At 41.3% G+C, this 24425-nt stretch overlaps 1 protein-coding gene across 1 annotated transcript in view; it reads left to right on the top strand.

The window, feature by feature from the left end:
* ITPR1 (inositol 1,4,5-trisphosphate receptor type 1) overlaps positions 1–24425 on the top strand; it is a 2510606-nt gene that overhangs the window by 492288 nt on the left and 1993893 nt on the right. The window contains exon 7 of the mRNA XM_044076407.1: positions 2193–2291. Within this exon, the coding sequence (XP_043932342.1) occupies positions 2193–2291 (99 nt within the window). The remainder of the gene's footprint in view (positions 1–2192; positions 2292–24425) is intronic.

Raw genomic sequence — 24425 nt, forward strand, 5'->3', positions numbered from 1 at the left:
AATTGATAATGTTAGTGCCATTTGAAGTTGAGGTGAAATATGGATTAGTGGCCTTTGTAGATTGAGAAACTGCAACTTTTACTAATCCATTAACAATTAGCATGGTTTTCTTCAGAGTAAAATTAAACAACTAAAAGCAGTTTGACTATAATGAATTCCTGCATAAAGCTTTGCTCCATTGTATACTGAAACTAGTTATTAAAATGTAGATACAGCTGTTGCTTAGTTTTTCAGTAGTAGCCCAGTTGAATGTTTTATAAAGTGTGGCAGCAGTATTCCTCGAGTATTTAAAGCAGCTACTGAGGTATTCAAAACTGACACACTAATGTTAAATTTCTTATGGGCACCTAATAGACCTAGGATTGCATTAAAGAAACCTACTAATAGCTGGTCTCAAGGGGGTATTTCTTTTCCAGACTTTAATTTATATACTATCTCTTCTATTGTAAAAGTTATTACTTTATTAATAGATCAGTCATATGTCACAAAATGGAAAGATTATTGGGAGCTAATTAGTATACACTTCATGAAAATCTCCTTAACACATAAAAATATGATTGTAAATAACTCCATGTTATGGTTACTAAAGGAATTTTGTACTTCACCTATTACACCTAAACATATGGTTTGTTACCCATTAAATATTATTATTAGTTATCGTAACTTTATATTCATGCACCCTAAGTATAGGGAATGGAATTTTATTGTATTTCCTATAATGTATACTCAGGGTATGCTTTTGTCATCTACATCTGAAGGAACTCATTTAGCTATAGATAATGATTTAAAGTACTGGTATCAGTTGATATCTGATAATAAAGTTAAAAATCTAGATTTCTTAAAACAAGAATTTGATCTAAGAGAAACTTGCTGGTTAGAGGTTCAGACCTTTAGACAACATCTCATTAATAAAATAGATTTAATGTCTATAACTGTTAAAGAATCTATTCCAACACTGATAGATTACTTGATATTAAATTTACAACATAAAGTTTCTGATAAAGGTAAACTTTCATACATACATAAAGTTATCAGACAAGAAACTTTTTACAGTGTAGATTCATACTGGAATTATTTCACTTCTATTAATGGGGACCAACCAAATCAACAAGATAAACAATATATATTGGAATCTGCTTATAAAACTATGTCTTCCATTGTCTGGAGACTTTATACATGGAAATTTTTACATAGATCTTTTTTATACACCTTTGATGATGAATAAAATAAATAAAGATAATCTATGTAAGAGATGTAATGTAGAAATTAATGCTGACTGGGCTCATATGTTTTATGACTGTATAAAATTGAAAGAATACTAGAAGTCAGTTAATGAATTTTTGCAGGCTCTTTTTATAGATAATTTCATTATTTCTAAATCTCTTATATTATTCAACACACCTGTACCTCAAAGTGTTAAAAAGGTTAAGCTTCCCTTGTTATGGTCTATTCTAGCAGTGGCTAGGAAAATAACTAGAAATTGGATTTCAGATACACCTCCTTCGTTCAATGAATTTAAAAATGTTATGAATATAGTGTGCCATATGGAAATAAACACAATTAGGACTAGAACAAATAGAAAAACATCTTATTTTATTGTATGGGATAATTTACAAAATTTATTAAAAAAATTTTAATTTCAATAGCATGGTATTTTAGTTTAATTGATCTGATTGTAGTGGATGTCTTTGTAAATACTTTAGTTGTTTTGTTGAATATTATAATAATACCTATTTTTAATTACTTGTATAAAATTATGATATTTCTCTTGTATGTTAAAACAATAAACCTGTTTTGAAAAAAAAAACTGTCTCTTGTGTAAATCAAAAGTAGCCAAAACAGGAGAGAAGGAGCAGTCCTATGTAAAATAGTTGGTGATGGGATGAAAGCGCTTAACTTATTAAATTAGTATGAGATATTCCCTGCAGTCTTTGGTAGTGTTCTGATTGCTTTTTTGTGCTTTTGCATGTCCTACAAGGGAACTTTCTTGCATTCCATTGTTTGCTGGTGTATGCACTGTGACTCTAAATTTGAAGGTGTGTTAAATGCATTAGTCTGGTACTTGAAGTGATAGTTAAAAGCTCAGCTACCAGAGCAATTGATTGTCTGTTTAAGGAAATGGCTAGAATGTAAAATATATTTTTGTTTGGGCTCTAAAACTGAAATGTTAAACAGTTTTTCCATTCTTTCAGGTTGTATTGGGTGATAAAGTAGTCTTGAATCCTGTTAATGCTGGGCAGCCCCTACATGCAAGTACTCATCAGCTAGTAGACAACCTGGGCTGTAATGAGGTAAGATTAAAATGCAGTTGATGTAATGTATGCCATCCTTGGGTTTTCTCCTTGGACTAACTTACTTTGGGGAGACTTGCTAGTTCACTGTCAGTATCACAATTGTGTGGATGATGCACCGTTTGTATTGTTTTGTGTAATGGATGCCTACTATATTAAAGATAACTCTATAACCCCACCTGGCTTTAATATATTAAGAGTAGATAGAGCTCACAGAAGAGGTGGTGGGATTGCCCTTTGCAAATCCAATTTAAAAGTTCAGCTCCTTAAAAAAGAAACCCCACATTTCAACAATGCAGAGGCCTTATTCACCAAACTCCTGCTAAACCAACACAAACGACTAAACCTACTCGGCATCTATATACCGCCAGGAGACAACCTTAGGACCCTAGAATCTATACTCCATTGGGCTTCCCACTCCCAAGAAACTGTAGTCCTAGGTGATGTCAACATCGACTGGAACAGTATACACTCAACAGCCACTAACCACATACCACATAAACCTATATAACTTTACTCAACTCATACATTCACCCACAAGAATTGACAAAACCACCAAATGTGAATCCACCTTGGATTGGATCTTCACTAACCAGCCCAACACTGCCCACCTATGCAGGATACTACCCAACTCCCTCCGTGACCATAACCCAACTTTTCTCCTTCTGCACAAACTGAAATTACCAACCCACCCTCCGTTGCAAACCCACTCCCAAAAACACTTCTCAGAACAATTCTCAGAAACCCTAAAATCCTGCAACTGGCATCGCCTAAAAACCCTCCCCCTTGATAATGCAGTAGAATACTTTAACTCCAAATTCCTAGAAATTCTAAACCAACTAACCCCACTGAAAACAGAGTACGCAGTAACCCTACCCCCTGGCTAAACAAAACCACAAAGATCTTACTCAAGGCTAGCGACAAAGCTTGGATAACTTGGAACAAATACAAAACACCCAAAACTAGGCAAACCTTTTCTGAAATTAGAAATAAAGCAAAAAAGCAGGTCAGGTTGGAGAAACAAAACCACTATGTTTCCCTACAAAGGAAACGCAACAGCAACCCACAAAAATTCTGGGCTGCAGTGAAAAACATCCTCCAGCCCAGAAAAAACACCACCTCCAGACATCGAAGGTACTGACCCTGACATAGCCTCAGGCTTCACTAACTACTTTACCTCTTCCATACTGAAACTAGTAAACGATATATCGCCCACACCCCAACCACAATCCCTAAACTGACAGACTAACTCCACCACCTTCTCACTCAACCCAGTACCAACATCGGCCATTCAAAAACTTTTAGCAAAACTCAAACCTACCACCCTAGCCACCGACAGTCTCCCAGCCCAGTATCTCCAAGTTGCATCCAAGGCCGTTGCCTACCTCATCTCACTACTCATTAATAGATCTATTTCAATGTGCACCATTCCATCCTTATGGAAAACCTTGTATATCCCCCTCCACAAGGGTGGCCCCTCTACTGACCTCTCCAGCTACCATTCCATTGCAATCCTATCACCCCTCTCAAAAAATTATAGAAAAATGTATCCATCACCAACTCCTTACCCACCTACTAAGCAACAACCTACTATCCAAAATGAAACATGGATTCAGACCATCCCATAGCACAAACACTGCCCAAATCAACTTCTCCAATACCATAAACTCACCCAGGAACCAAGGGAAATTGGTCTCTGCCACCTTCCTAAGGCATTCAATAGTTTCCCCATAACAAATTCCTTACCTGCCTCTCTGAACTCCACCTCAATAACCCCACCCTACAATGGTTTAAAAGTTACCTAAACCATTCACAATCTGCCAAATGGGGCAACTCCCTATTCCCCCCACTCTTTCACATGCGGCATCCCACAAGGCTCAATCCTTAGCCCCCTTCTTTTCAACATATTTACAAATCTCCACCTAGCAACCACTAAAGCCAATATTGTCCAGTATGCAGATGACACAACCCTAATCTGCTCAGCACCCAACATCCATTTACTACAAAGTAAAGCCTAAGAATCCTTCACTGAGGCAGAGAACTGGCTAAACTACCAGCTGATACTAAACCCCCAAAAACACAGCTAATGCTATTCCACCTAACTAAACACTGTGCTCCCACCTTCACCACCCTGTCATCCAATAGCACCCACATCACCCCAGTAGCTGAGGCCAAACTGCTTAGGTGTCACGATTGATCAACAACTTAAATACAGCACACACACACATCCCAAACTATCTCTTAAGTCCATAAAAAACTAGGTTGCCTCTGTCGTTGCAAACGGTTCCTAACCCCTGAGTCTAGAACTACAATAGCCAGAACTAATCTCTTAACATTCCTGTAAGCCTCTCCAGTTATTACCAACATTAATAAAACTGACCTGAACAAACTCTCCACATGTTGCAACAAAATAGCTAGGTTCACTGCCAATAGTAGATCACACTCCCACCACTGCCAATCCCTACTTAAACTACACTGGTTAGAATTTCCAAACCTGCTACGCTACCACCAACTAGTCATAGCTCATTAAATTCTATACCATCCTGGGAGAACCCTGCCCTAGCTGACATGTTAAACTTTTACAACTCCAACAGGGAACTACACTCAGGTAACAAATCCCTGATTGAAGTCAATCCATGTAAGAACAACTCTGGAGAAGCCCTATTCTCCCATGAGGTTGCAAAAGCATGGAACGACATCCCACCTGAACTCAGGCTACAAAATCACACAAGCACATTTAAAGGCCTCCTCAGACCACACTTCATTGCTAACCCTCTCTGTAACTGCAAAGACCCCCCTTGAATCCTCACTGCCCTGTAGACAAAGTACCCACTGAAGCCTCCAATGCATACATCATACTGTCACCTTCAATGTACTTGTAAATATTGTAAATATCTACCTACTCGAGTGTCTTATTTACGCATATTGTACTGTTATTGTAGACATGTAACCTCCTGTACTATGTGAGTATCTTATTTGCACAGTTTGTGCTGTTATTGTAGACATGTAACCTGACCGTACTTTGATTATTTTTAACTGTTTACCTGTATGCTAGCTTTTTTGTTCTTTAATGTGTGTATTCATACTGTTACTTCCTTGGAGCTTTTCTCCCCAGGACTTTACTGAAAATGGACACCCGTTGTCCAGTTGGATTTATCCTGGTAAAAGAAATGTTAAATAAATAAAATAGTATAGCAGCAGCTCAGTGTCAGCTGTATATTGTGCCTTAGTTTGAAATGCTTTCTCTGAGCTGAAAAACAATGCCCCAAATGTGTCTGTACTCTGTAATGGGTCACTCATTAGACCCATTATAGAGTACAACGCCCCTTTTGGTATGTACATCACAAGACATCTACAACAACTGAACAGACCACAGAAATACCTCAGAGGATTACCGGCCTCAAACAGATGCCCTATGCAGACAGTCTCAAAAATCTCCAGCTTTACTCCATCGCATATCGCCTACTCAGAGGTGATCTCTGCCTAACATACAAAGCTATGTCACACCCCCTCCGAGCTACATGCTCTAGGGACCTAAACCTTGTCACCACAATAAACAGAACATGTTGGAGGGGTAGATTCCTGTTCCAGAGACTTCCCATTCTCTGGAACAAACTACCTATCTATATCAAACAAAGCTCCCTCATTAGCACTCTTCAAGAAAAATCTTGATTGGATGAGAAATAGGAAATTCACCTCTGGGATCACTTCTGTGGCTCTGTTCAACTGTGGCACAGGAAAATAATTTTCTTGGGTGGAGAAGGCCAGGGTGCCTTATTGGCTAGGCTTATAATAGGCCTTAGGGCCAATTGCCTAGTACCTCCATATGAACCTATAATACCTTGCAGGTCTATATTATATACTCTAAGTTTCAAAAATTAGAACCTCATATGATCAACCCCATATGAGCAAACTTTGAAACATTGAATATATAATAAAAAATAAAAAAAATAAAGAAAAATTTACCTAAACGTTCTGAGCAGGGGGCCAAGACTCCCTGCACCCCGATGTGGAGGGCTGCACCCCCCACACCCACTACTTAAATATACCAACTCAGATTGCATTTACGTGCAGAAAGTGGAAATCATTTGCGCTGTATGGAGCCATTTGTTTTAACCTTCGAACGTGTAAAAGTTCAGTCATATGGTGTCAACCATGTGACATTCGAACTTTTACAAGTTTGAGGTTATAATAGGAACCCTACCTTGCCTGGAGGGCTAGCAATCTAAATGCAAGTGTGGCATATCAGGAATGTTTTGATCTGGGACTGACATGGTATCGCAGGTTAAGGGTGTTGTATTCTAAGATGGTCTTCAGAGGAGATGCAAGTCCAGTGTTATACTTGTCCCTTTGGTAACTGGTATACACCAGGGATTTTGATGGTGGATACAGAAGAGCAGGTGTAAGAGTGGGTTTAAAAGTTTAACCGGTTTCTCAGAAAATACTACATTCATCAGAAATACCACTCCAAACGAGTTGGAATAAAATGTAGGCACTTTTAGTAATACCGTACGTTTACAAGTGATGTGCTATCAGTACTGAAACAGAACTCCAAGGAAGGCAGTTGACTGCAGTACTACCTTCAGAAACTGATCCCTTTGACAACATTTGAGGGCAGCAGCTATAAACAGATCACATTCCCATTAGAAATTTAAATCTCACATAAGTGTACATAGTGGATTAAGAAAATCAGTTTGATACTCCTTTTTAGTTTTTACTTAAAATATTTCTTATGAGCTTGTTTTTGGATCTTTTATCTGAAGGTCTGTATTAGTTAGAATAGAATTGAATGTATTTCCAGGTAGAGTACACCTTAACAGTCTCTCAAAACAACTGCAGTAAAATTTCTGAAGTGAGGCAGCATTAATCCCTTTCAGGTTTTTTAATACACATTACAGTTTGGCTTATCAGAGGAGTGTTGCAAATTTATGATCCCAGTTCTGTGATGCATTTTACACATGTCCCGTTTTGTAGGTGAAGTGTATGTTTAGAATTTTGTCCCAGATGCAGATAAATGATTAGACAGAAAATCATATTTTTAAGATGTATAAATGCATAATAGGTATGTCACTAATCAGAATGACTGCATAGAAATTGAACAGTGGGGAGAGCTGCATCTTCTCTCAAGTAGGATTTCCCAATTTGAGCCTTAATTATGCATTTCTCAGGGAGAGAAAAAAACTGATAAACAAGAAGGCACTAAGGTAACATAACAGGTAAAATCACAAAACCTTTATTGTCCAAAAGTGAATTAAGAATCATAAATATAGCAACTTAAACTGATTAAGCGCTTTCACCCACATGGGCATCTTCAGTCCGTTAACTTCATTAAGAGCAAACTTTAAATACAACTATCAATTAATACATAATTAGAGGTGGTGAAGCAGGAGAATAGTTAATTATCCCCTAAAATAGTTGTTCACCAAGCCTTAAACTCCTACACAACAGTGTTTTGTTTGCTGAAATCACAATGAGTAGATACTACCAAAAAATGAAACAAAATAAAATGTAATAAATTAAAAACAGCGTGTGCAGTAATAATACTCCATGTAAGCAAAAAACTCATATCTAATACTGTGTTTAAAAATAACATAATTGTGTATTGTATACAAGCTGCCTTGTGGCTTAAAATACATGCTAGAGACAATGCATCGTTAATACCAGGAGCATTACTAGCATAGTCTCAATTGCCAAAGACATTCCCTTATTTCCAACACAGTTTTGAAGTCTCCCCCAAACTCCTGTGTGTAAAGCCTGTCGAGAACAAAAAAAAAAAATTAACTTTTTGAAATTTGGACATTGATTCGTATGAACATATAGTGAATTAGTATTTTTCTTATTTTTTATATCCCTATAATGTTCTAGAATTCTTTGTCTCAACTTCCTGGTAGTCGCTCCTATGTAGAAGGCTGGGCAAGATAAAGCAGCTTGCAGCGTAAATAACCATGCTCGTATTACAATTACAGTGACCAGGGCTCTTCAAAGTTCTCCTAAAGCTACCTAAACAAACAATAAGGATCATCATTAATAAATTTACAGACCTTGCAGTTTCCACATTTAGCCATTTTAGCAGGTCTTTCTCCAAAGGATCTTCTCTAATCAAGTTCAAACCTCTACTGTTAATAAAAGTACTGTTATTGACAGGCTTTACACAAAGGAGTTTGGGGAAGACTTCAAAACTGTGTTGGAAATTAAGGAAATGTCTTTGGCAATTGAGACTTGATGCTAGTAATGCTCCTGGTATTAACGATGCATTGTCTCTAGCATGTATTTTAAGACACAAGGCAGCTTGTATACAATACACAATTATGTTTTTTTTTTAAACACAGTATTAGATATGAGTTTTTTGCTTACATGGAGTATTATTACTGCACACGCTGTTTTTAATTTATTACATTTTATTTCATTTTATTTTGTTTTCATTTGTTGGTAGTATCTACTCATTGTGATTTCAGCAAACAAAACACTGTTGTGTAGGAGTTTAAGGCTTGGTGAACAAGTATTTTAGGGGATAATTATTTAATTAACTATTCTCCTGCTTCACCACCTCTGACTAATTATGTATTTGATAGTTGTGTTTAAAGTTTGCTCTCAATGAAGTTAACTGAAGATGCCCATGAGAGTGAAAGCGCTTAGTCAGTTTAAGTTACTATATTTATGATTCTTAATTTACTTTTGGACAATAAAAGGTTTTGTGATTTTACCTGTTATGTTACTTTAGTGCCTTCTTGTTTACCAGTATTTATATTTTTAGAGAAAAAATTTAATTTGTACAAGCTGGACTGGCTTTAGGTGAAATTGGGCTCTAGGAAAAAGTGTACCAGGGGCCCCTGCTACCTACTGCTTCCCCATCCCTCGCCACTGTGGTTGTCACGATGACTTTTTTGCACATTTTCTTACTCTTGAGCTTTTTCCTGCATCATTTCAACCCGCAATAACTGGGTTAGATGTTGCTAGAATTGTGGAGGAAATAACTTTGCAAGGAGGCTGGGGGCTGCTATACTGTCAAACCATGGGGGTTCTAGGTGTTTTGAGGTTCATTTTAGTTTTTCCCTAGCCTAGTTGATTAAATGATTTGAATAAAATGACTAAGGAAAGGAATTCTAGTCTTGCTTTGATTTTTTTTCCTGCATTCTTTCAGCACACCCTAGCTGTCCATGAGTGCAACGTAAATGTGGAATAAATCAGATTAAACTTGGATTCTATGAACTACTAGGCCTCCAGAAACCAGTGTTATGCTGCAAGGTGCATTTTAGAGCTATTTTCCAACTGTTTGAGCCAATAATAGGCTTAACAGAAAATGAGCAAAGAAAGCATTCTGTCAAGTAAAAAAATTTCTAGCAAAACAATTCACAGTAAAACACGAGTACCTACACACATGGGGAAGATTGCCTGCTTTGCAACCCCACCAACCAAGAGACGTGTGCTAGTATTAGATTGTGGTGAAGGCACAGATTGCCACTTATATATTCACACACTTATGTATGTGTGTGTGTATCTACAATAAATATACAATATAGGGAATGTCTCCTCACCCTACCCACAAAACATGGCTACCACTCTGATTTCAAACTGAGATGGAACTGAAGGAACAGACAGAAGACCAAGCCGAACTAGGGCCCCTCCTGTTCGGCATATAATTCTTCAAGGTACAGGCAAGCACACAGGAGGACTATGGCTGACCATGTTCGCAGATGACTGCAAACTAGGGGCTATAATTGACTCTCTGGCTGATGCACACATCCTCCAATCCTCCAAAAAGGTCTCACTGAGACAGATACCTGCTGTCAAAACCATGGCCTCAAGGTAAATGCCAAAAAGTGCATAGTCATCCTCTTTGTAAAAAACAAAGTACCCACAAACTACCACATAGGTGGTAGCCCCCTAAATATGTAAGATATACTAAGGGATCTGGGGACCCAAGTAGATAGTAACCTCTCCTTTGATCACATTGCCAGAGTGGTTAGAAAATCCGTGTATGTAACCCACCTAATAACAAAAGGGTTTGCATCCAGATCGAAAGAGGTCATTGGGCCCCTCTACGCATCACTCAGACCCATCACAGAGTACAGTGCCCCATTTGGGATGTACCTTAAAAGACACCTGCAACAACTGGAAAGACCACAGAAGTTCCTCACCAAGAGGATCACTGGCCTCAAGCAGATGCCCTATGCAGCTCGAGTAAAGAAACTCCAGCTGTACTCTGTTGCATACCACTTACTCAGAGGTGATCTCTGCCTGACATACAAGGCCATGTCCAACCCAGAATTGATGGACATGCTCCACCTAAAGAAAACCATATCTCCTCGAGCCACATGTTCCAGGGATCTAAACCTCACCACAACAATAAATAGGACATGCTGGAGGGATATATTTGTGTCACAGAAACTTCCCATGCTCTGGAACAAGATTCCAATCTACATTAGGCAGAGCTCCTCGCTAACCTTCTTCAAGAGGAACCTTGAGTGAATGGGAAACAAAGTTTACCCCAGGGATCACTTCAATGGCTCTGCTGGACAGAGGCACAGGGAACTAATCTAAGGGGGCAGCGAAAGCCAACACATTCTGGCTAGGGTTATAAATGCCTTTGGGCAGATAGCCTAATACCTGCCTAGTACCTACCTATGAACCTATAAGTAGCATAGTTCAAGTTGTGAGATGCAGGATAACCACATGCTTCCTTATGTCCACCACCCATGTCTAATGATTGTGAGGAAAGTGAAAGTTAAATTTTTACTCACAGTACTGTCCGTAGACAATTTCTATTGACTTGTGCACAGCCGAGACTTGGAAGGGTGAGAGCTGATGAAACAACTGCCCACACCCCATAGTAGAGCTGTAGCAACATTCTGTGCGCACTTCACATGGATGATAGGAATTAAAGTAAACAACAAACTGGCCTCAACCCTAGTAGAAGCTGCAACAATCTTTTGAACCCCTCTAAGCAGATCTGGATTTAGACTAGACGTTGCAATACTGAGTCCACAGGTAAAAATCTGCAATACATTTTTAAACGCACTAGCACTCTCCCCGAAACCTAGGTTTGTCACAAGATGCACAAGTGTAAGTGCACACTGCATGCTTAAAGGCAATTTGGTGGAATGCCAGTTTTCCAATACCAGTGATGTTCGGGGAAATGAGCACATGGATAAAAACATACAGACCCAAGAGCTTGCATACTATTCACAGAAGACACCATCAAAAAATCAACCAAAGCTGTACAACAGCAGCATTACTCTGTGCCCCCACTATACTGATAGGTCACATTCACACACATCCTGCTTCTGGCATACGAAAGATGAACACTTGGGGAGTGCAGTGTTTATGTTTCTGATAAGTGAATGAAATGACTGACTTGTTACTTTTGAATACATTGCTGCTCCCACCACACATACACTAGGCATAGCAATCCTGGTTTTACATTTATTTTTTTGCAAATGGTTGGTTTGGCTTTGCTGTTGCCCAAATCCGAGACTAACTGTGATCAAGCAGCAATGGTAAGTTAATTTAGATGGCCTCTGTACCCATCAGTTTGATGTGTACACCTTAGACATTAAACTGTGGTAAAAAAAAAAAAGTACTGTAACAAAGATATTTCATCTCTCGTCCTACAAATGCACGCTTCTCTTGCATGACCAAATCAGTGACTGTTTCAACTGCATAATTGACAAGTGAATCAATCAAATCCAAAGACAGGTCCCACTTCCTCCATGCAACAGTTATAGCCATCTGACTGTGATGAAAAATGGCCATGGGATAAACATCAGCTTTATTCTACATTTAAGTATTACAGGTTGCTTTGTACAAATCACATTAATCCTGCAAAGCCATCAAACAGTTCATTTTCCCCCAGAACAGCCTTAGCAGTTATAGTTAATTTGACTCGTGTATTCTTAACTGCTAGCTTAATGAAGAAATCTGGTAAGTCCAAAAATGTGGACACAAGGTGGGTCAGATATTAAATATTGCTCTTCGATACTTGGAGTTGATAGACTAAACACGTTCATATAGCCATTCATAAAATCCCATGTCTTGTGATGAATTGACTGAAACTATTTGACAGGAATACCACCAACTCTACATTGAATCAGCCAAAAGTATGGCAAAAACTCACTCCTAGCTCTGAACTTAATTGAGTGCCACAATTTATGGGTAACTTTTAATTTAACAGACATTTAGAAAGATTATAGAACAGGCTTTGCATAAACATGTTTTCTGAGCGATTTGGGGACTGTCTTGCTTTGATTGTGATCCTGAGCAGTTTACCTGATGGGACAAGAAAAAGGGAGCAGCAACATTATGCACAAATGTGGATCTGATCAGAAAGTGATGGTGGGAACAATTGTCTGGTACGTTGTTGTCCATGCTTGGTCCATCATTCAGTTGTTGCCAGAACCAAGAATTAAAAAAAAATATGAATTTGATCATACTGCTGCCTTTTGGTTCAGAATGCACTGATTTTCTTTCTACTGTGCTTGGCCTGTCTGCTTACATAGCATTTTATTCCTTGCTGTTCTTGGAAGGAGTTGAAAGTTCAGTTACCTCCCCAACTGTATAGCTGTGGGGTATATTTCTGTAACTTTTATTCTAAGTAACAGTTGTGTTTCTTGGGGAATAAAATAGCAGAAAAGCACCCAGAGACAAAATGCACCTTAGGAAGGCTGCCTAGTTAGTGTACATTTAAGGCTGGCAATGTGCAAGGCATACAAGGCTATGAATTTGGTAATGTATATATCTAAGGTAATGAACTGCACGAAGTACAGATTCATGTAACCTCAGCGTTGGAGGCTTAGTGTTACAGTATTCATAGCTTCAGTGATGTATCTAGGGTGGGGCAAAGGAGGCAGCCTTCCCAGGTGCATTGTTAGGAGCACAAGTGGCATATGCCAGTGTTTTGTTTCTCAACTTGTGGGGGAGGGGCTAGTTCAGAGGATGGCACTGGACACCAGATATCTACACCTCTGCATGGATTGGATGTTCAGATCTCATTTTCTTTTGCACAACTTTTTCATTACAACAAAAATAAGTGCATTTTGTATACTGGAAAATGTAAAACTTTGATTTGCATGCCCTTTTTGAAATGAGATGTACCACTATTTAAGGTAAAGCATCTCTGATTACTTATGTTATAAGCCATTTGTATAAAATGGTGCTTTAGTCATCTGTAATAAGTCAGTTTTCCATTATTACTAAATTTGAATATAACGATGGGTTGCTACTGCTTAATTAGAATCTATCATTCACAAAAACATTCATAATTGTCTGTTAACGCATTACTTCGATTTTTGATGCATGTTTTTATTAGGCACCTTCTTACCCACCCTACCTGCCTACCATCAAGCTTCACCCTACTGGATGCCCATTTGTTCCCTGGTGGTAGAGAGCCACAAAAAACACTGGTGCAAGAGTTGTCTGGGGATGCTGCTGCAGAGAAGATGTTCTGCTCTTGTCTGTAATCTTGTCTATGGACATCTTATGACCAGCCTAATTCCTCTGGTGGTGACAAGACTTGAATCAATCCAGGGATTGCCTATGTCCTTTTGTCTGTGCATGTGTTCATTCAGTTGCACTGATAAAAGGCTACATGTTTAAGTGGTCACAGCCATGCTATTTCTGCCCAAGCTCCCTGCATCCTGACATACCTCCAGTGGAGGCTGTTAACAGAGCATTTGACATGAGCTATGGCCAACATACCTCTCTGAGAGGCATTTCTTTTCTCCCTGTGCTGTCAAGACACATTCTCTTCCAGCTCTTGCTGCCTTGGTGGTAGTCAGGGCTTTATCCCCATAGCCTACTATAGTAGGCCTTAATTTGATGTATTTTCAGTCTCGTTTGTTCATTAATGTTCAGTGTAGCTACAGTCTTGTGGATCTGCAGTAGACTGAGCAGCATTTCAGGACAGTATGTTGGATACAAAGCAGTGATTTGTTTAGCAGTACTTTAAAATTGAACAATTTCTAATTAAACAGGAATAGTGGTGAAAGCATTGCTGACAAAATAGGCATTTTCTGGATGAGAGTCTGGGAATGTTTTTTCTTATACTGCTGTTAAGTAAGCAAGCTAGACATCCTGATCTTTCACATTGCCCCAGCGGAATATTGGATGTCCTTCCATTACTTTTGCAGTATCCATTACAATGGAGATCCCCTGCCATGTATGGCCCTATGTCTGGCCAGTATACCAAAGCCTTTAGGTTGCTTTATGGTACACTGTATGTCACATGTATGTTTCTCACGTAGTGTAAGGCATAAAGGTGATGTCTGTATGTACCACCCTCAGAACTTTACCACTAGTCTGAATGCCATCTCTTGATCATCCGTCTTAGCACCCGTTCTGTTAATGATTCACAAAGCCATTTCAGCAGTGCCCTGCTGGGATTTTTGTATCATCATCTTTTGTTTTTGCTGCTTGTGGTGTTTCATATCATCCAAGAAGGTTAATGCCAGTGTGGGAGACAAATTTCCCATAAACTATCACTAGCAGTGCTTGTTTTGTATCTGTACTTACCACAACCATATGTCCTGATTAATTTCAGGCCTTTGTTCCCAAGACCCTACATAGTTGGTTACCTTTGGCTTTCTATTTGGCGAATCAACATAAGCTTTTAGCTAAAGGCACAGTGGAAGGAGCTTCCTACTGTGAGGGGCAGCTGTCCATGAAGGGCAGGAAATCTAGGGCAGATTCTTCTGCTGTTCAGCCTCTGCCAGATATTTTTCCTGAGACATGTGAAAGCCTGGAGGATTGCCGGCTGCGCCATTGGATTCTTCTACCATGACCGTTGGAGGCCAGTATGGATTCAACCTTAAGTGGGTCCTTGAAGCCTTGCAGACTTGGATGTTCAGAGGAACCGCAGATCATTTACAAAAGGCCTAGGGGTGTTGCTCAAATATTGCTCAGAGAAATCCCAACTATCATTATTGAATGCTGTCAGGAGTCTGAGCCCTGCAAGTTCTGTAAGGCAGACATCCCCTTGAAGACAAAGCAGAAGACTAAACATATTGCTGCAGCTCCAAAGGACCCGCAGAGTGAATGGCAGAATTTCACTCAAGGCTTGTTTAATGATTTGTCTTTGAAACCTCTTCAGGAGTTTCTGTTCCAGTTACCCCTTGTTCAACTCCAATTGAAAGACCAAGAGAACAGGATTCTCTGAGGGAAGCGGTGGAGTCCTAGGAAGTATCCCTTGCTTACTCCACCGATTCCCTCTTCAGACTATGGGTCTGAGAATGAGGAGTCTGCTAGTCTTGACATTCCTTTTGAGGATATTTCTTTTGGGGACGCAATCTCTAGAATGAGGGAATTTTTTAAATGGGTTTGTGCTCTGGTTTCTGAGGTACGGAAGAGATTATGAGCTCCCACAAATGGATTCTCCCAGACATTCTGCTGTTACTGCTGCTGTGGCTGCTTTGTTGGATGCCTTTTCAGTGCTTCTGCGGCTCCTGATTCCAAGCCCCTTGCCCCCAAGAAACCCAATAGGTTTTATTGGGTGCCGGAGGGCAGTAAATTTCTGTATAGGTGCCCTTGTGATCCACCAGTGGTGTCTGTGGCTCCTGGCAAACCATCTCAGTTTTTACTTTCCAAGTTCCTTCTGATAAAGATATCATAACTATGCAAAGGTAAGAAGGTCTATGCCTCTGCTACCTTAGCTTTTAGGGCTGTCCATTATCAGATATGTATGTCCAGGTACACTTTGGATAGTCTCTTCCAGGTCTGTCTGGTAATTTCTGATCTTCCAGACCTTAGAGAAGGTTTCTGCTCTTTACCTGTTATGGACTTCTTCCCAGGTGGCTTTGTCATTCCATTAAGTGTAGTTATGCAGCAGATGCTTCCTCTAGGGCTGCTGCCTTTGGGTCTGTGAGGAGAGATTCTTGGCTTCAACCTTTGCCTGATATTAAGTTTAAGTTAATAGATGCTCCTCTGGATAATAAAGACTTGTTTGGTGAAGCTGCTGCTGCTTTTTGTTTTCAGGATGAGGGAAAGACTTTACAGGAACTTAAACGTGTTTTTGTTTCTCATGTGCCTAAATTTCAGAAAATTTACCCCAGTAAGTCTGCCTTTGTTCATAGAAACTCTCCTTCCCCCAAAGAAGAAAAGTGGGAAGTGGGATCCTCCTGCTAAAGCTGCTTAGACTTCTGTGCCCCAGAAAGTCTTCTTTTCCTGATAAACCAGTTGCTGTCTGTCTCCTTTTTTCAGCCACATTCCTGTCTTTCCCTCTTTACATGTTTGGAAAAAGATTATGCAGGACTGTTGGGTTCTGTCCATTATCTGCCAAGGGTATTTTGTGGTCTGGAAATAGTTTACGTTTTATGTGAATTCCTCAGCCCCCTCAGGAACTGCTGTTTCTTTCCAGGGGTGCTTCAGGATCTCTCAACTCTGAGAACTATTCAGAAAGTTGCAGTCTCCCAAAGGTGGAGGGGAGCTTACTCCAAAATTTTTAGTGCCCAGAAAAGTGGGTATATGGAGACAAATTCTAAACCAGTCTGTTGTAAACACAATTCTGAAGGTCCTCTGACTTCCGTATGTTGTCCCTTCACACTTTGCTCCCTCTTGTTGTCCCTTCACACTTTGCTCCCTCTTCTGTTTCCACAGGCTTTTATGGTGCCTTTAGATCTCAGAGATGCTTACCATCATATCCCGATCCATCCCATTTTCAAGAAGTTTTTGTTGCTCGGCTTCCTGGCATTTTCAGTTCTCTGATTTGTCCTTTGGCCTTTCTACTGCCCCAAGGGTATTTACCAAATGCCTGCCTCCCTGTGATCTTTTTGCAGGCTAAGTGAGATCCAAGTCTCTCCCTACTTGGATGACCTCCTATTCCAGGCATCCTCTCCAGACACTTTGCACAATCTTCATTTTCCCATTTCTTTTCTGCAGAGCCTGGGATTCACTATCAATTTCTAAATCCTTTGACTCCTTCAGGATTCTTTTCTGGGGTGCAGGATACAGACTGTTCCTCTGCTGGTATCCCTGTTTCCTCCTAAGGCTGTAACTCTCATTTCCACTTTCTAATGCCTTCTTCCTCTGGTGTTAGTAACATCCAGGGAATTTGAGAGCTCTGGGGTTCTTGGCTTCCACCATTCCTATGCTCCCTTTTGCCAAACTGTACATGAGAACTTCAGTGGTTTCTGATGTCCGTCTGGCTTCAGAATTCTTATCCCCTTGAATTTTTAGTTCCTCTTCTATGTCTCAAGCAGGAACTTCTGTGGTGGATTCAGCCGTTAATTCTCAATCCAGGGCTCCCTTTTTCATCCACCTCTTCCCTCTGGTGCTGTTCAGATGTGGAATGGAGAACACCTTTTGGCTCTCTAAAGGAGCAAGGAGTTGGTCACCTCTTAAACAGAGCACACCAATGTCAGATGAGAGCTCTTCTGCAGGCTCTTTAGGCCTTTCATCCTCTTCTTCCCAGGACCTCTCAAGGTGTTTGAGTATGCCACAGTGATGTGGTATGACAAGTGAGGGAGGGAATAAGGTCTTATCTTTGCCAGTTAGCTCTCCTAGTGTGGGAACTAGCTATTCAATATCAAGTGACACTTAAGGCAGTCTACATTCCCTCAGCTCAAAACATTGTGGCAGATACTCTGATCAGGTCCGTGACTTGATCCCATGAATGGATGCTTCACAGAATGTGTTTCTGGATATTGTATACCAGTGGCATACTCCTCAAATAGATCTTTTTGCCTCCCTCTGAGCATTCAACTTCCTCTGCTTTGTGCCAAAATTCCACATCCTCTGGTTTGGAAGGTGGACGCATTCCCTTTTTCATGGAAGGTGGTGTTTCTTTCCTCCCCTTCCTCTAGTTCCAAAAGTCTGTTAAATTCAGCAGGATGTTCCCAAAATCTTGACTCTCTTGGCCAAGACAGCATTGGTTCCCTCTTTGCCAAGGGCAGTCATCACAAGTTCTCAGAGGGTGGACCTACTCACACAAGAGGTGATCTCATATATTCCTACCTGTTTACTCTTCAACTGACAGTGTGGGTGGTAGGGTTTTTATTTCTCAGACATCTTTTTTGTGAGGATGTGCTTAGGGGCCTGCAGGAGGCCAGGAAACCCAGTACTAGGAAATCCTACTTATCCAAATGGAAGAGGTATTCAGTTTGTATTTTTTCATAACGGGAACCACTTTCTATGGATGTTCCTTTGTTTCTCTGTTATCTGTGTGAAATGCTCAATGCTGGGTTGACCTATTCTATTAAGGCCCACTTATCAGCTATTTCTGCTGGTCTGTCTTTATCACCTCCTTTAGCTTCTAGATTTAAAGTGCAATGATTCCTTAAAGGTGTTTTTATTAGGACTCTCAGGAAGCCTGTTCCGTCTCCCTGGGATCTTAATTTTGTTTTAGAAAAATTGACCCAAGCTCCTTTTGGAGCCTGCAGCCTCAGCTTCCTTGCAGCATTGCTCTTGTAAGACTGTACTTTTGTTGGCTTTTGCTTCATTTGCCCACTTTTTTCCTTTTTTCACAATCTGCCAGTGAGAAGATGCTGCACATGTTGGATGTGCATAGACAACTCCAATTTTATTTGGATGACTAAGACTTTTTGTAAATCTGATCAGCTCTTTCCTTTCATTGTAGGTCCTTAGAATTGGCTGTGTCCAAGCAAACTATTTCTTCTTGGATTTCTAAAGCCATTTCTTTCTCTTACTTTCATGGTAAGAGCCTTCCTTCTGTTAAGGCTCATTCTACTAGAGCTGTGGCTTTTGGTGCTTTATTTTATTTTTTTCCCTAAGGGTTTGGATACTAACTCTAGTCTTGAGGCAGCTACCTGGACTTCTGTGCATACATTTACCAAGCACTAGAAGTTAGATGGCATTGCTAGAGCTGGTTTTGCTAGGGCCATCCTTCATGGTTTCCTAGGGAGCTCTGCTGCTCCCCCCCCCCTTCCTGAGCTTTGGCGCACTCCCTATTGTAATGAATACTGCAGCAGTGTAAAGGAAGGATATTTTACAGTTGTGTAAAATCTTACCATAACAGTAGATGCCTTATCTTCAGTGTTGTAGTATTCACTCCCTCCTCCCTGGTTCATTCCTCTTCTGGAGGTACTGATTACCTGTCTACTCCTTTGAGTAGTGTTCCTATTGTGGCTCTCGGTTCTGAGGATGTTGCATCTGGATGTCACTTTTCTGCTTTATGCTACACGAGCAGTCTCTTGACATATGGCATATGATAAAGCAGCCTAAAAGCTTTGGTATTCTGGCTGGACAGCGGGCCGCCCTTTGCAGGGGATCCCCACTGTAATGAATACTGCAACAGCTGAGAAATGGTCATTACAGTTTATGGTAAGATTTTACACAACTGTATTTTGCCTGCACAAAACCCCACACTGGTAGCTTTCCAGCATTTACTCTGATTTTCTGTAATAGGGGATTGTATAAGCTCCTCCCATCAGGTGAAGTTTTACTCCTGTCACAGGAAAGTTATTTGGTCTTTTGCTGTTAGCTGTGTGACTCGCACAGCTGAATCTCTACAACCTGCATTGGTAGATTACAGCTTCCAGAGTCCTAACATCCATTTGGGAACTTCCCTTCCTTGTTATTGTATACTTTTTACTGTTGTACAAAACTCTGGGAAATACATATTTGAGTTAACTTTTAATAGTCTTGCTGTTTACTACTGTTAATTCCTCTTGAAATTCTAACTTAACTGCTGAGATGTTTGTGTTCTTGTACTGCTTTTTTAAGCAGCTCCGAGGGTTTTCTAAAGTGTTCTATAACTTTTAGTGGGAAAAAAAGTTATGTACCTACCATAACGTTCCATGTAGTCTCCTCTCACCTTCTTTCTTGCTGGTTGGGTTCGGAGCCGATCCTCTGCTCTGACTCAGCCATCTTCTAAAGCTCGAGAGCTACAAACTGGCTTGAGGCCTCCCCATATCCCATGATGCCTGGTGCTAGATACCTAGATCTCGTTTGGTAAGACTAACAGCAGACAAAATAATAAGGAATCCTATCCTTATCATACATAAGCCCAACTATAAATACCACTAGGTAGTGTGGGATAGCCAAAGAAGGCTCAGCCTGAGCAATATTATAGAGAAAACTCTTCTCTGTCTAGTAGGATAGGGGGATGGAGGGGGGGGGCGCAAGAAAGAAGGCTTGAGGAGACAACTAACATGGAACATTATGGTAGGTACATAACTTCTTTATGTTAAGTTGTCTATCTCGCCTTAATTCTTGCTGGAACCAAAATCAGCTCTGCTCCTGGAAATCACGTCCAACTTATAATGCGAGATGAAAGTATGAGGGTTTGCTTTCGTAGCTACTGCACAAATAGATTCCATGGGCAACCTAGCCTGAAAAGCAACCGAAGTGGCTAATGCTCTGGTGGAGTGCCCTTTTGGTTTAACAGGCAATTGTTTATTCCTCAGCTGATAGATAAAAGTAATGATAGAAGTCAGCCACCTGGATAAAGTTACTTTTGATACTGGTATACCTTGTTTGCCCTCTGCATAAGAGAGGAAAAGCTGATCTGATTTTCTGAAGGCCTTAGACCTGTGCAAATAAAAACGCAGTTGTCTGTGAACATCTAACTGATGTAACTTATATTCTGCCCTGTTGGAATGGTTGGGAAAAAACACAGGAAGGTCAATGGACTGATTCAAGTTCTCAGAAAAGACCATAGGAAGGATGGATTAGTCCTAAGAGCAACCCTGTCTGTGGAACACTAGGTATGGGGGACATGTACAAAGAGTCTACAGCTCGGAAACTCATCTGGCTGAAGTGATTGCTATAAGAAAAAGTGTTTTCCACGATAAAAACTTCAACGAACAGGAAGCTGCCGATTCGAAGAGGGGCAAAATTAGAGAGGCTAGAATCAAATTCAGATCCCACGGGGGTGGTGGATCTCTAACTGGGGGCCTGAGCAGAGTGGTTCCTTTGAGGAAGGCCTTACAAAGCTCATGAGACAATATACTACTTTCTGAAAGGCCATTGTGAAAATTTGAGATTGCGGCTAACTGCACTCTAATTGTAGCCAAAGCGGAGCCAGCATGAAAAAGCTCCGCGAGGAATTACAAGATGTGGTGAACAGGGGCTGAAAAAGGCTGTATATTCTTAGCCTCTGCCCAGGAAGAAAAACGTTTCCACTTACTAGCATAAGTTTTTCAATTGGTAGACTTGTGCGATGATAAAATTATTTCACACACTGGGAGATATCCAGAAGCCTGGCTAGGGTTGGAAGTGGACCAACCAAGCTGTGAGCTTGAGAGATTGTAGGAAGTGATGCAGCCCACCCGATTGATGGATCAGGTGGTCTGGAATTGATTCCAGAATACAAGGCTGCTCGATAAGGTAATGATGCAGGAACGGAAACCATATTTGTCGAGGCCAGTACGGGGAAATGAGGATCATTTTGCAATCCAATACGGTAGCTTTCTGCATCAGCTTGGGAATTGGAGGAAATGAGGGAAGTGCATATAGAAGTCCCTGAGGCCAATCGTGGACTAGAACGTCTCTGGGGGAATAGAGAGAAGTTGCTGCACTTGCTGTTGAAGGGGGTGGCAAAGAGGTTGCAGCAAGTTTGCCCCCATTTGCGGAAGATTTGGTCCGCCACTACTTGATTCAGAGACCACTCATGAGGCATCAGAATAGCTCTGCTCAGCCTGTCTGCTATGACGTTGGATTTCCCAGGGATATGCGTTGCAGTCCAAAACCGTTGGGAAGAGATCGCCCACTGCCAGAGTCTGAGTGCTTCTAGACATAGGGGGTAGGACCTGGTTCCGCCCTGCTTGTTGATGTACCATACAACTGAGATATTGTCCGTTTGAATTGCAACTGTCCCGGTAGGAATAGAGTCCTGAAGAGCTTGCAACGGTAAAAGCATGGCTCTCATCTCCAAGACGTTTATGTGCAGATAGTACTCCTGAGGTTGCCAAGTGCCTTGGACTGTTCTGCCCTGATAATGCCCCCCCCCCACTCGATCAGGGAGGCGTCCGTGGTTACCGTAGCAACTGGAGGGGGAAGTACAAATGGTCTTCCCAGGGGTACTGTTGGGGAGACCATCCACCATGCAAGGTGCTTTTTGCATGCTTCTGTAATGATGATCATGTGAGACATGGGAAGCTGCTGAAAGGGCCATTGGGTGAAAAGGAGCCATTGCAGAATCCTCATGTGGAAACGGGCCAGAGGGACGAGTATGATTGCCGCTGCCATGAGACCCAGGGTTTGAAGTACGGACCTGGCTTGAATTCTCTTGCAATCTAACAAGACCTGGACATGCTGCCGAATGACTAATACTCTGTCTGGTGGAAGGCTGGCTGATCTGTCTTTTGTATTTAAATTTGCGCCTATAAAGGGTGATAGACTGACAAAGCAGATTTTTCGAAATTTATAGTGATACCTAGTCTGAAACATGTCCTGTATGGTATAGTGTCTGGCTTGCAGAAGATGATGCCTGGTGGTAGCAGTGAGGAGCCAGTCATCTAGATATGGAAACACCGGTCCTTGGCCCCCTATTGTTTGGCATCTACTTCTCAGAAGTACAGGCCAACATGGGAGGACTTTGGCTGACAAAGTTTGCAGATGACTGCAAACTGGGCGCCATAGTGGAAAGTGCATGGACACTGATATCCTTCTGAAGGGACACACGGAAACAGATAGCTGGTGGCCGAGCCATGGCCTGAAGTTATGTATAGTCATACCTTCGGAAAAACAAGGTAACCCCAAGCTACCATATAGGTGGCAATCCACTAAGCACAGAAGAGGTTATCAGGGACCTGGGGACCCAGGTTGACAGTGGCCTTCTTTGACACTCACATTGCTAAAGTGGTTAGAAAGACCTTCTACATTGCCCACCTGATCATGAAGGATTCACATCCAGATCTAGTGGGGTCATTGTTCCCCTGTACTCTTCACTTATCAGACCAATGATAGAGTACAATGCCCCATTCGGGATGTATCTCACCCGACATCTGCAGCAATTGGAGAGGCCCCACAAGTTCCTCACCAAAAGGATAAAGGGACTCCAAAATCTGTCATATGCTGCCAGATTGAAGAAACTCCAGCTCTATTCAGTCGCATACCGCCTGCTCAGAGGTGACATGTGCCTGACATACAAGGCCATGTCCAACCCGAATTAATGGACATGCTCCACCTCAAAAATCCAAATCCACCAAAACCACTAGAGCAAGCGACTTAAACCTTAGCACGGATATAAATAGGGCGTGCTGGAGGGATAGATTTATCACCGGAGACTCCTATGCTGTGGAATAAAATCCCGGTCCATGTGAGGCAGAGCACCTCGCTGACTCTGTTCAAGAGAAATCTAGATCTGTGGATGGGAGATTGTAGGTTTACCCCGGGAATCATCTCTGGGTCACTGCTGGACAGAGGCACAACAAACTAATGGGCACAGTATTTTTTCATATAAGGGGTGGCGTAAGCCACAATAATTTGGGCTAGGCTTATAAATGCCTTAGGGCAGATAGCCTAGTATAAACCTATGAACCTGGAATCTTTGCCGTCTGAGATGAGTGGTAACTACTGCCATACATTTGGTGAACACCCTGGGGGCTGTGGTGAGACCAAAGGGCAGAGCTCTGAACTGATGATGGCTGTCTCCCAGCCGGAAGCGCAGGAATCTTCTGGAGCGCCTGTCCACTTTGATGTGGTAGTACACATCCTGAAGATCTATGGGGTACATCCAATTGTCCTGACCCAGGAAGGGTAAAATGGACTGTTGCGTGACCATCCAAAATTTGGTTCTTTGTACAGACCTGTTTAGTCTGCTGAGATCCAAAATGTGTCTCCAGTCCCCTGTCTCTTTTGGTACCAAAAAGAACCTTGAGTAAATTCCAGATCCTTGCTGGTCTGCTGGGACTTGCTGGATGGCCTTTTTTCTTAGCAGTTTTGCAACTTCCTGAACTGCTTGATCCCTTAGATTGGGTGGAACATCGGGAAGGGACTTGTTCGGCAAGAATGGTGCACGAACAAAGAAAATTTTGCAACCTCCGGATATAAGACTGTACCCATTTGTCTTGTGTTGTGTCTTGCCAGGCTCTTGGGTACAGCGATAATCTTCCCTCGACTGCCTCCAGAGGTGGACAGCCAGGCAACCCTTCAGGGATGATGGAAGGGCTTGTCAGAGAAAGATTCTCTGCTGCCCTGATTTTGTGGACCCCCTCTGCCACGAGGGCGGTGTCTGTTATTGTT

Source organism: Protopterus annectens, chromosome 7.part0, assembly GCF_019279795.1.
Source record: "Protopterus annectens isolate FY-2018-M chromosome 7.part0, PAN1.0, whole genome shotgun sequence".
Lineage (NCBI taxonomy): Eukaryota > Metazoa > Chordata > Ceratodontiformes > Protopteridae > Protopterus > Protopterus annectens.